Source organism: Fusarium sambucinum, chromosome III, assembly GCF_050947815.1.
Source record: "Fusarium sambucinum isolate potato_lamoka chromosome III, whole genome shotgun sequence".
Classification (NCBI taxonomy): domain Eukaryota; kingdom Fungi; phylum Ascomycota; class Sordariomycetes; order Hypocreales; family Nectriaceae; genus Fusarium; species Fusarium sambucinum.
In genome coordinates this window covers 4,876,065-4,889,756 of record NC_139292.1, presented here as the reverse complement: position 1 = coordinate 4,889,756, position 13,692 = coordinate 4,876,065, and the positions used below count along the sequence as shown (strand labels likewise).

Here is a 13,692-nt window from a genome sequence, read left to right as displayed (position 1 = left end):
TTATTAGCCACGTCCGCACCCACACCCGCATCCAAACCTACACCTACTCCTCTCACGACCAGCCACTTTTTCGAAACTCCTTGACGTCTTCCGTCTCATCCCTGCCTGGTCAAATATCTAGCTACTGAATATTATCCCCAATAAAAGCAGAAATAAACCAAGAGAAACGCTACAATGTCGGTTCATCACCCATACACATTTACGTCATCTTCGCACATGCTAACCTCAACAACAGGCGCATCACCCTCAATATATTCAACCCCCAGGCTGGGGAGCAGGACAGCCTGCTCACCGTCGAGATCTTCCCTGACATGACCCTGGCTACGCTCCGCGAATCTATCCAGGCCGAATCGACCATCCCTCCAACCTCACAACACATCTACCACAACGGCCGTCTGATCTCGGATGATACGCAAACAATGGAGCAGCTACAGATTGCTGATGGGGAGATGTTGGCCCTGCACGTTCGAGATATGAGAGGCAGCACCGGTGTACCGGAACAAGCTCGACGCCCTCAACCGAGGAGACAGGCCAGAAACGAACAGGATCCTGAACTCATTCGCCTCCAGATCCTTGGCCAGCCTGCTCTGAGGCAGCAGCTTCAGTCCCAGCACCCCGAGCTGGCTTCCGCAGTTGACGATCCCGCCCGCTTTGCACAGATCTTCCTCGACAGCCAGAACAGGGAGCAACGCGAGCGCCAGGAACGCCAACGGGAGATCGAAAGACTCAACGACGACCCTTTCAATATTGAGAATCAGAGGAAGATCGAGGAAATGATTCGACAAGAGCGAGTCATGGAGAACCTACAGAATGCTATGGAGCACAATCCTGAAGGTATTTGACATGCCATACTATGGCGCAACCTGCATGCTAACTCGATGTCTCCCTAGTGTTTGGCAGAGTCCATATGCTCTATGTCGATGTTGAGGTCAATGGACACCCAGTTAAGGCCTTTGTGGATTCTGGTGCTCAGGCTACCATTATGTCTCCTTCGTGTGCTGAGGCGTGCGGAATCATGAGACTTGTTGATACCCGATTTGCCGGTGTCGCTCGTGGTGTTGGTACGGCCAATATCATTGGCCGTGTTCATTCTGCCCAGATCAAAATTGGAAATTTGTTCTTGCCCTGCAGTTTCACTGTCATGGAAGGTAAATCGGTTGATCTTTTGCTTGGCCTCGACATGTTGAAACGGTACCAAGCTACCATCGATCTGGCCAAGGACAAGCTGTGCATTCAAGGTGAAGAGGTCCCTTTCTTGGGAGAGGCCGAGATCCCCAAAGAGGAAGAGGCAGCAGCAGTACAGGAACCGACTTTGCCCGGCCCGGATGGTACGACAATCGGACAGCGCTCTGGAGCCGTTGTGCCTCCTGACCAGCAGCAACAACCGGTTCCGGCACAGGCCGCTCCGCCCGCACAAGCCCCAGTTCCTGCACCCCAGCCCCAGTCCCAGCCGGCGGCTCAACCTGCTGCTCCGAGGACAAACATCTCACCACAAGCTATTGAGAGTCTGGTCTCGATGGGCGCAACTAGGGAACAAGCTATCCAGGCTCTTCAGGCTGCAGACGGCAACCCCGATGTTGCCGCCAGTTTGATTTTCTTCTAGGTTTACACCAACTTGTGTCGACTTTCCTAGCGTCAATACTAACTCGCATTGGGCGGTATCGGGGCCACGACGGAAAATAACAAACATGTAAAAGGGGGCATAATGATAGATGACTGTTTTACCATCTGTTTTAAAGCGGACAGATAGAAAGATTTCGTTCTCTTTAAGGGTCATGGATAAGGAATGCACGCATGACGTTCGCGTTGGAGCATGGTTTTTAGGGGAACAAGATACAAGAATTACACGTAGTTATGGAGTACAAATTGCTCATCAGCTTTTGGTGCGGGTATTGCTCATCGCAGTAACTAATCTATAAATGCCCATCGGATTCCCATCACGTCCTTGCGCTTACCTGATCTTGTAGACGCAAGGTTTCAAGACGGAGGCCTCGTTGACCTCTGGCTCCGCATCGATAGGATCTATCCTGCGGATAATTGGCCTCTTGCCCTTGGGAGCCTCCTGCTCCTTCACATGCTTTCCCTTGGTTGGCGATGCGCCCTTGATGAAGTGCATCTTGACAAACATTCTGTTGGACAAATCAATCGCCTCTCGGTCTCCCTGAAGTACAAAGCCTCGCGACTTGAGCACTTCTACGAACGCTGACACATCGGTCTCCCGGCGACGATCATCCACACCGTCCACCTCGACGGCCAAGTCCTCATCATGCTCAACATCGTTGTCGGCACCCTTGCCCTTGCCCTTTTTGCCAGCAATGGCGTTCTTTTTGCGGTTACCAACACTGTGGGTCACAGGGGCGTTCTTGTTTCGAATGGGACCAAAACGGCTCTTGATCTCAGCAACCCAGAGCTCGCCCTTCCAGTGTAGAATACGGTAAGCCTCATCGATAAAATCGACCCAGTTTGTGCCCATAAGAGCGAGACAGAAAACGGCAACATTGACAGAACCGTCGGCAAGAGGCAAGTTGGCGATATCAGCCTTGGTGACTAGAGGACTTGGGCTCTGGAGATCGTAGCTCTTAACGTTGACGCGCAATTTCTTGCCGTCTTTCTGAAGCGCCTCAGCAAGACGAGCATCACCACAACCAAGATCTGCAATTGTGCACTCTTGCTGCGTGCGAGGCAGTGTAGTCTTGGAGAGAGGCGTGGGGGGAGCTCCAGGCTTGCCTTTGCCTTGCTGGCGGACCTTGCCTCGCGCACGAATATCCTTGAGGAAGCTGTCGACAGGGTTCTCAGGCCAAACCTTGACCTGGCGACGGAAACCCTCGTGGTACTCATCGAACATCTCGGGGGATTCATTGAACAAGCTGAAGGCCTCTTCGGAGGGGCGGGTGTAGAGTGTCTCATTGAGATGTCGGAAACGCGCTGAAATAAGCTTCTCTCTCATGGAAGCTTGGAGGGGAGTGAGCTTGGGAGGAGCAGGAGGCAGAGGTGCCTTCACAACAGCATCCTTTGCTGGAGATTTGGTAGTTTCTGCTGATTCCTCCCCAGATTTTTGCTTCTGCTTCTGCTTCTTGTCCTTCTTAGGTTTGGGCTGGGCCTCACCCTCAGTAGCAACGGCAGCGGTATCCTCTTTACTCTCCTCAGGCTTTTCATCCTCAGTCTTCTTTCCCTTGCCCTGCTTTCTCTGACGCTTAGAAGACTGCTCAGACTTTTGCTGCTGCTGCTTCTCTGGTTTCTTTCCCTCAATGACAGACTCCCACAGATCCGCGACTGTTGAAGAGTCAACGTTCTCTTGCGCAGAAGCGGCGTTGTTGCGCTTGCGCTTCTTGGATTTTGTGCCAGGTGCGCTGTTGTTTTTGGAAGGCGCTTCAGCCTTGAGGCCGTCTGATGGAACAGACCATCCTGGAACCGCGAACATTATTGAATAATATGTGGGATTATTATTATATGTGTTGGTGAAGTAGCGATTTGAGTTGATGGGTGAAGTCTCAATGCTTGAATAATTTTTGAGATCTGAATTTTTGATTGCGATAAGGTACGTACTGAGTAGATCCACACCATGGTCCGTGCACCTGCCATATCTGGATGTTAGCCAACCTCACCTACCTGCCTTAGACCCATGTTGAATTGAGTTTTGGGCTCTCTTGAGAATGTACAAATTATTTAAAATATTCTAATTTAATCCAATAGCCGCCTTACAAGGGTCATAGACTACAGCCGCCGTAGTATGGTTTATTTGGTACGACATTATCACAAACAAAGATCAGTAGTCCTGATTTCTGACATGCCTTGAGCCTTGAGACTCATGAAATCCCCTAAAGGAACATCAAAGCACTCCCGGAAAAGTCGTGGATCGACCCAAATCGCTTGAGTAGCGAGTCTAAGAAAGTTCTACGCCTAGACCCGAGCAGTTTCCACAGTAGTTTAAATTCAACCGATTTTGTATGCCTCACCTTGATTGGGAATAACTGAAAGCAAAAAGAAAAGGAAAGGAACGGGCCTCTTTGCCTTTGCGCCATCCACCGATTTGGATGGACCATGGCATTCGGGGATGCGTATATGTGATTCCGTCGGGAGGACAACATGACAAGTATTGGTCTTCTTGAAATTCTGTGACACCTCTTTAAAGATCCCAACTCCTTGCCATTACCTGTACTTCTCCGAGATGTTGTTTCGAACGCGATCTCAAAAATAGCCGTGGTATGAGTCAGGAGACTTCTCAGAAGACTTGAATATCTGGTTAGCCAACAACTAAAACACATCAATATCAACAACTTGGGATAATAAGTACAAGGATCTTTGTTGCAATTCATGCTACTAACAGCTCAAGACCGCAAAAAAAATTTCAATCCAAAGCTATGGAATGTATTATTCCTTGATCCGTTGTCGACTTTTGTACTCGCATCGTTCATATCATCACTCGCATGCTGTGTGACTCATGATAGCGGTTGTGTGCAGAAGACGACTGGCGAACAGCATCATAGCCACATATACAAGAGCCTCAAGATACACATACATATACCGAATCATGGCGATTTGCCACAGTCAATCGGCTCTCGAGTATTCGGCAACACTACGAGTCACTCAATCTCCAGTTCGAGACCGCCTTTCATCAGTGCACGGTTCCGATGACTTGAGCTGGCTTGCATTGTCGCGATCAAGCGTTCATTCATGAAAATAGATGACCTGTTGGGTGCCTGGACCTGAGTACTGCATTTCATCTGAACACGAGGCACATAGGTCTTAGTCTGCACTGATCAGAGTGGCGTCGTCCACTTTGGAGATTTCACAAAGCACGGCAGAAACCAGACCGATACAGGATATCTGTAGATGGGAAAGCTTGCCATTTGTGGCAGTACAGCTAGGCAGGCAATTAGTTTGTGCCCGAGGCAATATGGGCTCGTGCTAAAGATAAGCACATCATTTGTCTCTCAGCGTCCTGGACCAACATCGCCTGGTGGCGAACCGGCGACCCAAGTTTCAACTCTTTGATGTCAAAACAATGACTCTCTTTCCAGGAATATCTCTCTTCCTACCAAACCCTCCCCTCGCCCAATCCAGGTGCACATGCAAAGCTCACACTCGTGAAACAAGCACGCAGGGTATGAGGTACAGGCATACATAGCCGTAGGCCTCCAGAGAACTCGATCGCTACGACACTTGCTTAGAAGCGCTTGTACAACTGACTGTAGCAAAGAAGTTGACTCTCGACGCCGACTTTTCTTTGAGATAGTCTTAGACATGTCTGTCGCCAGACAACTTTAGTCGATTCAGGACGAGGTCACGGTCCAACATCAGAAGAACGAAAGCTACTACATGGCGGGGCTCACGACATAATAGATAGCAGGGATCGGTCTTCCAGCAGTGACCAGCGCTAGGTTGAGGCCAGGCCGAGAGATGATGCAGATAATCTTGAGGCTACGCAACGGCAGTATGTTTCTACTTACTGGGTTGTGCTCGTGATGTGATGTATGGTCGCACCTTTTCTTGGACAGAGAGGCAATGGCATGCATTCAAAGACTCTAGTCTAGACACGACGGGAAACGAAGGGCGTGCAACGCCGTGCAACGCCGTGCTTTGTTTGTGCCACGCCAACGTTCCCTATCCAGCTTAGTTGATGCTCGCGTCAAGAATTGCTTTGGGATCATGAGGACGAAATGAAAGAAGCGTTGGTTACAAGCGTACAGAAGGGACACATAATAGTAGAAAAGTCACCGTGGAGTATGGTATAATGCAATACGTAAAGACGCTCATTGACCAACGGATTGCAGTTAGCAACTCATCTGACGGCCCAACGGAGACTGGGGGGTTAAAATCGCCTCATGTACGAACAGAGGAGGAGGTTTAGGCTAGACCGTTGACTTGGCTTCGTGTAACAAACATGCAGATGAGATTGCTATGGTTAGCAAGTTAAGGTTTGATAAGAGGGAGGACCGGAGTTTGGCAGCCGTTCATTCGGAGGCTTCGGCGGACGGGAGGACAGGAACCGCCCGAGAAGAGTCCGATAGAAGCTAGTCTGATGCAGACGAAATGAAATGAAATTGGTGATTGACAGTCACTACTAATAATGCAAGGTTCCAAGGAATCAATAAAATTGCATCTTACCTCACAGGCTTGAGCCACACCTATGAGATCAAGGGGCGGTCTAGGACTTTGAGATGGGTGTGATGAAGGAGTAGCAGATCGTCATGGTGAGCCTTTTTTAGGGCTGGGATTGCCAAAATAAGAAACGCAGAAACAATACCTATTGCATTGCATTGCACTGTGTAAGAAGGGTTTGCTGGTTGCTAGTCTTTTCACTGTTGGGGATATGAATGGATCTTGACCCAAGGTTGGATAGAGATTGAATAATGTGAAAAGAAGCTAAACTTTGATTTGCTCGACTATGCAATTACGTACCGGCATGTGATGGTAGACGGCGTTGGTTTGAGTTTAATAGACATTGCTCATTCTTGGCATCTAATTTACAGTAAAGATACGACTGTGCTGAGTACAGATATGACGGAGTACGGAGTATATATATCGTTATATGGCAGCGCTCGTTGTCATAAGAACTACGGATGCTTGTTTCTGATTAACTCGAGACATATATTTATGACAGATCTGTTTACATCATTCTCCGTCTAGAGACGGGATTAGCAGTCAAACTAAAAGCTAGCTTTACAACCTGCCAGGCTTTCTTAGACAATATGGGAGCCTTTCCACATGGACTCTAACTAAATCCAAAGCCATCTGCTTGTTAGGCTTTGGGCTAGGGTCAACGTTTATTAACTGCAATACCCTACTGCACCGTATCAGAGATAGTGTCTTGGCGATTAGCGCCTACAGGGTATAGCATGTGTAGATTATCAACGAGTGGCAGTTTTTGTAAGCGCGTACCTTAGACCAGATCCTCTTTCAATGCCACAGTGACGGATACGATAGCACAGTCAAAAGGGTATCAATGATATAAATGTTTTTTTTATTTTCGTCATCTTCATGAGAGTCTTGACCTATATACTCTGATTCAGCCAATGTCAACCCGGTCATGCGTTGAGACTAAGAAGCAAACTACATACCTAGTACATAAAGAGCTATTGATGCTGATCCCTCTGAGTGATTGATGAATTGTTTATAGCAGAGGATGGACGTGGGCATTTATCATCGCCATATCCTGGCACTAACTAGTATAGGTAGTGATTAACTACCTAGCTGTTATTCTTTCTGTGAGCTTAGAGTGCGCAATAGTGTGATTTTATGCTGGTGAGATAGAGCAGAGGTCTTATTAGTTTTCTACATGTATCATTGCTGTGCCTCAGAGCCGCTTCCATTGATCGTCCATACCCCCATGCTTTTTTATTTGAGAAACAAAAAAAGCAAAGGGACGATAACTTCGACTCAAGTCAACTCAGTTTTCAGGCAGAATTACTTGATGCTTCTTCAATGCTCACATGTACCACCCACAGTCCCTCAGTCCTGGTTCAACTCTGAGGGCGACTTAGAGGAGGTAAGTGCCCTGGGAGTTACAGGACGTAGTGATGACCTACCTCTAGAAAGTCGCTGGTGTTTCTCACCGGAGCTCTCGGCACGCTAATGTACCAACTTTAGGTTCGGTTCTTTAATCATAACTATCCTAAACTACCGGTGAATTGGGGCTTGTTCCAGTAGGTGATATCTTGGCTTCCATCCATACCAACAGGGGTTCAACTTGTTCCTATCCGGCACTTAGCGTACTATACCGGCATAGGCCAGACAACGTTAGGTGCCTATCGCCTGCCTCAATACTGCCCGTGCAACGGCCAACGGGCAGAGTAGGCTTGACTTATTAGCCCGTGCAGTGCGCTTTCCTCTACCATGTCGGTTTAGGGAGGCGCGAACGAGCACTCAACCATCACCGGAAGGAACCCCCCCCCACACAGAAGAACGGGGACGGGGGAAACCACCACAAGCATCCCATCATCCACCGTCCACTCCACATCCGACTTGGTTACCTTATTCTATCTCAACTTCCGATGCTCTACTCGAGTGCTTAAACCTCATTAGACTAGGAGCTCTGGATATTTCCTCCATAATAATACTTGTATTTCCGGCACGCATCCTGCCCTTCCTCGGCCCTTCCTCGTTCCTCATCAAATGCATCCACTGCCTCACCACCGAAACTTGACATTTAGTCGTCGCTAGAACAGTCGATCAGCTGGGGCCCCTTTTCTCCTCTAAATCAGATCAACATCAACTTCCTGTACTATACTTCTATTCACAAACAAGGGAGCTATTCATATCAGAGACACCAAGCAGGCCATCTCAGACACCATCTACGGGACCGGACCTCACTTCAGGGCAAGACAAAGGACGGAACCCTGACTGAGCACAAGTTCGTCATCATACCCTTGACTGAGGTCCATGCCCTGTCGCCGGCCAGACTCTAGACTCCAGACTACCATTTCTCGCTCCGACGGCCCAGTTGAATTGGGCAAACCGCCGACTTTCAAGTCACACAAGCATGTTTCAGTTGCTCCATTACTTGCCCCCAGAAGCTTCCCCATAACTTAACTCAATCCATACGGCTCTGTCTCTGTCTCTGTCTTTACCCTGCTCTGCTCGACTTGCGCTGCACTCGTCCGGATCTTCTCAAGCGATACAATCTTTGGCCGGACTACATCACTTCTACCCCTTCGAACCTACAAGATTACGCGCACCTTACGTTTCCTTCACTCTACCAATCTCTCAAGTTGGGGTTTTACATATTGTTTCTGCCTGGCTCTTAATGCCGGATCTAGTTCCACTTATTGTTTCCTTTCCATCTTCGCTCGGCTCCAACCTTCATTCTACAGACTAGGCCATTTCCAGTCCAAGTCCGTTGTCTGCTCATCTTCTCGACTACTACTTATACAACTAGCGTTTCCCAATTATATGGTTTGTTAGGAATCTTGGGATCGAAGCCTGAAACACATACTTGATATTTACAGCATCGTCATGTGAAGTTGCCAATCAACCCAGAAAGAATTGTATGGTTGAATCACCTGGAAATCGTACATCATGGATAGGGACCAGGCTACAACTGCTTCTGCAGCTGCCAACCAAAAGGCTCCTGCGAATTCGAATCAGCAAGATGACGGGAGGGACGACCCGGATCGAAAAAGGAATAACATTCGCAAAAGAACAAAGACGGGGTGCTTGAGTAAGTTATCTGAACCATCTTGTAAGCATAATATGAGAACAGCGACACTAATACAAGCGTGAAGCTTGCCGCAAGCGCAGAATAAAATGTGACGAAGGACGACCAATATGCAACAACTGTATCAAATCCAAGCGACAATGCGAGGGTTACAACCAACGAGTCATCTTCAAACACCCAATGGGCACGATACAGGGAGGCCCTTATGGCCCTGCTTACTATCCCCACGGGTCTGCGCACCTTGTTGGCAACTTACAGCCAAAACCACACTCGCAAGGTCTCTTACCCACGATTGCTCCCAAACCGCCTTCATTTGACTATAACGGACACCAAACAGCACCGTACGGGCACTACACTCACGGGCAAGGGGCTGTACAAACACCCCCAAACCCATACGACTTCAACTCTCCGGCGGCTTCCCAACCATATGACCATGCTAGTGGAATGATGCCCCCCGAACCCGCAATGGCTTACAACAGGACACCACAAGATCCCCGAGACCAGTATGGCATGCTCCCTCTTAATGGGCAATACGGTCCACCTTATGCAATTGCTGGTCAGACGGACCCCTTAGCTCCCAAGAAGGGAAGGATGGATATGGACAGGACAGAATCTGATCCAAGCATCGATCATGAAGACCTCGACATACCAGAGGACGATGCCTCAATGGGTGAATCAGACGATGACACACAAGACCCTCGACAAGTTCTCGAACCTGTGATGAAGCAATTTAACGGAACATGGGACACGAACGGCACCAGAGTTAGGACCTTTTCGACGTTCGCTCAATGTAACATCTTGTCTGACTACACAGCTTCAGCCAGAATAACGGAACTCAAGGACCCTGTTATGTTGCAGATTTTCATGCACTTCATCCAAGTCACAGGCCCGAGTATGTCACTATATGAGAGACATCCTTTTGATCACACTGGCGAGAACTCATTCGACCCAACCCCAAAAGGTGCCAACAATTTATGGAGCTGTGAGTTATTCTATAAAGAGGATTGCGTATACAAGACTAATCACCCATAAGACACATTCCCTGTTATATCTCTGAATCATCCCGCACTACTTCACTCCATGCTTGCCTTGGGTGCTTTGCAGATAGCCAAGTTACAAAACATACCAGCCACAGCCGCGATGAAACACTACCACCTGGCGATCCGAAGAATAGCTAGGAATGTTAACACACCCTTAAGACGAACACAGCCTGCAACGATAGCTGCGACATTATTATTGTCATACTTTGAGGTTTGGTCATCAGACCATACAAAGTGGTGCAATCACCTTTTAGGAGCGCGGATCTTGTTCAGCGAAATACCTCTCAGGGAGATGTCGAAGAAATTCCTCCCGGTCAAGCGTTTCAAGCAGGCGGAAAAGGATGCACAAAACCAAAACCAAATGGACAGTTTCTTCCCTGGTCTGAGCATACCGTCTCAGAGTGAACTCAACGATCACGACTATGATATTTTACAAACAATTTCAGGCCAGCACATTACGGCAGAAGACTATGGACTCGGCAAAAACCAAGGTATTGATCTATCGAATTCGGTAACTGACAGAGATATCGAGCATTACGAGAATGTGCGGGATCTATTCTGGTGGTACTGCAAGATGGACGTGTATCAAAGCATGCTGGCTGGCACCAGGCTGTTGTAAGTTTTCGTGTCACATTTGATTATATTTTCATGTCTGATGATTGTAGCATGAACTACGAGTTTTGGTCTCAGTGCCCACCTCGAGCACCGATATCGAAACTTGAAGCGATGTAAGTGAGAACCCCAAGTTGCAAGGGACTATGACTAACTTGGCAATCCAAGATATGGATCATATGATCATTTGATGCTACTACTAGGCAGACTTGCAGATTTCTCTTCCAAAGACATTGCGCGAAAGAAGCGAGCGAGCCAAGCGAGAGGTCCGCCTCCAGGAGCCCCAGGAAGTTCACCACCGCCGTTCAATGGTATTGTTCCCACAGACGGGAACTTTCAGGTCCCCAGAGGTTTCACGCCACCAAAGGAGACATCGCCCCAAAGCGATTCTACAGAAGATACGGACTTGGATGAAAGCTATCGTATCGCTTTGCATGAATGGGAATCTATCAAGCGAGGATTCGAGGCATATGAAAGCAAGCTGGGGCCAGAGTTCCAGCCACTCAAGCCTGAATTTTCAGATAAGCGAGACTCACCATTTGGGATGACTATGCAATATCGGACGTTTTCTGTAGCAGGAATCTGGATGAACTTCTACATGGGCATGATCAACCTTGTTCGTTGCCATCCCTCCATGCCTCCTGCAGCGATGCAGGCGGCTGGCATGGCAGCACCTCAAACGGGTCCATACTCAAACAAACTGGGTCGAATAGCAGCTGGTTTGTCGGAAGACGTTTCACAAGCGACAGAAATCACCACTCTTGTCAGTGCTGCATTTATTGAAAGCTGCTTCTGCCTATTTGTGGCAGCGATAGAGGTGCGTCAATCCTTACATGTATACATACATGTCCGAGAAATATGGCTAATTTTGCATCAGTATCGAGATGAGAAACAACGCCATTGGGTGATACGCCACTTGCGCGACATCACTCGATTGACTGGATGGCAATCAGCAGAACGTATCGCCACGGGATGTGAGTCTTCTTGGATGAAGGCCGCGCAACTTGGCCGTGGACCTCCTTACATCCGTGCCCCAGAAACCGAACCAGTGCCTGTCGTAAGGTGGCAGGCACCGCGCCAAATCGACCGCTTCATCCAAGAAGTTGAAACTGGCGAAATCCGACGTCAGATCCACGTACCTAAGGCAGAGCGAGCTCAGTTTGCATTGGGTCTACTCAGTGTTGAAAGAGACTTTGAGGCTCTTGATCTTAAGGATGATGATTGAGTAGTGTATGGTGCAAATGAGTGTGTTATATATAGTAGTGGCTGCGATGATTTCTCGAGTCTGTTTTATATAGCGTACCATCTTTTTGTGGCTCTTCTCTGGATACGTATACCACTATTGCACATAGTCATGGGGAAAGGCACGAAGGAAATGCACGAAGGAAAAGGAGTGAAGGTATTGTTCACGAGTTGCGTTGTATGGGGCAATCTCGAAGATTTGGCGGAAGCGCTGCTTGTGGTAAGTACCCGTACATTAATGATGCATAATATTAACCTCTTTACGAGGCGTGGATTCTTATCAACGAATTCCTGCAAATATGTTTCGGGTCATTGTATACCGTCAATGCCCCCAACTTGGGTGCCTTTGTGTCTATTCGTAATTTCTCTTGATTCGTGGGTAACATCTCCTTAGTTGGCTGGCAGCCGCTCCACGACTGCGGCCATCTCCTCGTCTGTGTATATTCTGAAGCCCTTCTCCTTGGTTACGCTAGCCAACTGTACGTTCTTGGCGTCCAACTTCTCCTCCATCACCTGCTTCAATGTTTTGAGAACAAGGGTCTCTGCATCTGTGAGAGTCAAAGACTATGAAGTTGTCAGTCGTTCTGTTGGCACAAAAGACCACCGTGTAAGCTCACCTTGTGGTATTCGTTCTGGAGCTCAGCCTGTGCACCTTCTGAGCCAGAACCGATAGCCTTGGCGTCGTAGCGGTAAAAGGTACCACTGGGCTCAGCGTGAAACAGCTGAGGGCCATCCTCGTCAAAACCAGCAATGAGTAGAGCAACGCCGAAAGGACGACTCATGATGGTCTCCTCTCCGTCGGCACCCTCGCCGAAGCGCAGGGCGAGATCGCAAATAGCCTGCGTGCAGCTCTCAACACGGAGGGGCTCGTTGTAGTTGAAGGCGTGGGACTGGCTTTCGACTCGGGCATGCTCAACCATGGAGCGGGCATCGGCCTGGAGGCCTGACATGGCACAGCCAATGTGACGGTCGATCTCGACAATCTTCTCGACGGAGGAGGTCTCGAGGAGGGTAGAAGTGACGCGCTTCTCAACACCGAGGATGACACCCTCTGAGGTGGCTACGCCGATGGCCGTGGAGCCGAGCTTGATGGCCTCGAGAGAGTATTCGACCTGAAAGAGACGGCCTTCGGGGGAGAAGGTGTTGATGCCTCGGTCTGCCGTAGGGTTAGTCGACGATCAAGCAGAACAGAGAAACAATATATGCTCATAGGGAAGGCAGGGTGAACATGCCGTATTCGGATCTTGCCATGAACATCTTGGCGGTTTGTGTGTGGTGACGATAGCTAGACTAGAGAAGGGCGGAGGATTCCTGGTGGATGAAGAGGTCAAGTTCTTGTATAGAACTTCCTTGGACAGAATTACTGGTTTGTTTCGAGAGACACAGTCCGAGTCGCCGTGGGAAAGAGTCGTGATGGGCGGAAGTGGGAAGGCTGAATGAAGGAGTGAGAGTCAATCAATGATGGGACTGAGGATGTGAGCTCTGGTGGAGTTGCAGGCAAGCAGTCCGCCTACGTAGCCAGCCGCGCTCTGGAACAGAAGCTGGAGCCTTCCAGTTTGTTAGTGGACGGTTGCTGTACGGCTTAGCCACAGTTTCACCGCCACACTTGGATATATAGAATCCAAGCAAGATATAGACCTA

At 48.8% G+C, this 13,692-nt stretch overlaps 4 protein-coding genes across 4 annotated transcripts; 2 read left to right on the top strand and 2 right to left on the bottom strand.

Moving 5' to 3' along the window:
* Window positions 1-174: 174 nt before the first annotated feature.
* Window positions 175-1,603, top strand: FSST1_011815 (DNA damage-inducible protein 1; the record flags this gene model as incomplete). The annotated part of the gene is made up of 3 exons (XM_083234983.1): window positions 175-203; window positions 236-834; window positions 891-1,603. 3 exons carry the CDS (start codon window positions 175-177, stop codon window positions 1,601-1,603), a joined length of 1,341 nt encoding a protein of 446 aa, XP_083081511.1.
* Window positions 1,604-1,951: 348 nt separating this feature from the next.
* FSST1_011814 (25S rRNA (adenine645-N1)-methyltransferase) lies at window positions 1,952-3,421 on the bottom strand (the record flags this gene model as incomplete). The annotated part of the gene is made up of 1 exon (XM_083234980.1): window positions 1,952-3,421. One exon carries the CDS (start codon window positions 3,419-3,421, stop codon window positions 1,952-1,954), a length of 1,470 nt encoding a protein of 489 aa, XP_083081510.1.
* Window positions 3,422-9,018: 5,597 nt separating this feature from the next.
* On the top strand, window positions 9,019-12,034 carry FSST1_011813 (Zn(II)2Cys6 transcription factor domain-containing protein; the record flags this gene model as incomplete). Its single annotated transcript, XM_083234979.1, has 6 exons — window positions 9,019-9,160; window positions 9,225-10,139; window positions 10,191-10,812; window positions 10,863-10,925; window positions 10,978-11,626; window positions 11,687-12,034. 6 exons carry the CDS (start codon window positions 9,019-9,021, stop codon window positions 12,032-12,034), a joined length of 2,739 nt encoding a protein of 912 aa, XP_083081509.1.
* A 407-nt stretch (window positions 12,035-12,441) lies between these two features.
* On the bottom strand, window positions 12,442-13,308 carry FSST1_011812 (proteasome core particle subunit alpha 5; the record flags this gene model as incomplete). The annotated part of the gene is made up of 3 exons (XM_083234978.1): window positions 12,442-12,615; window positions 12,669-13,207; window positions 13,284-13,308. The coding sequence occupies 3 exons, from the start codon at window positions 13,306-13,308 to the stop codon at window positions 12,442-12,444; spliced, it is 738 nt and encodes a 245-aa protein (XP_083081508.1).
* Window positions 13,309-13,692: the final 384 nt, after the last annotated feature.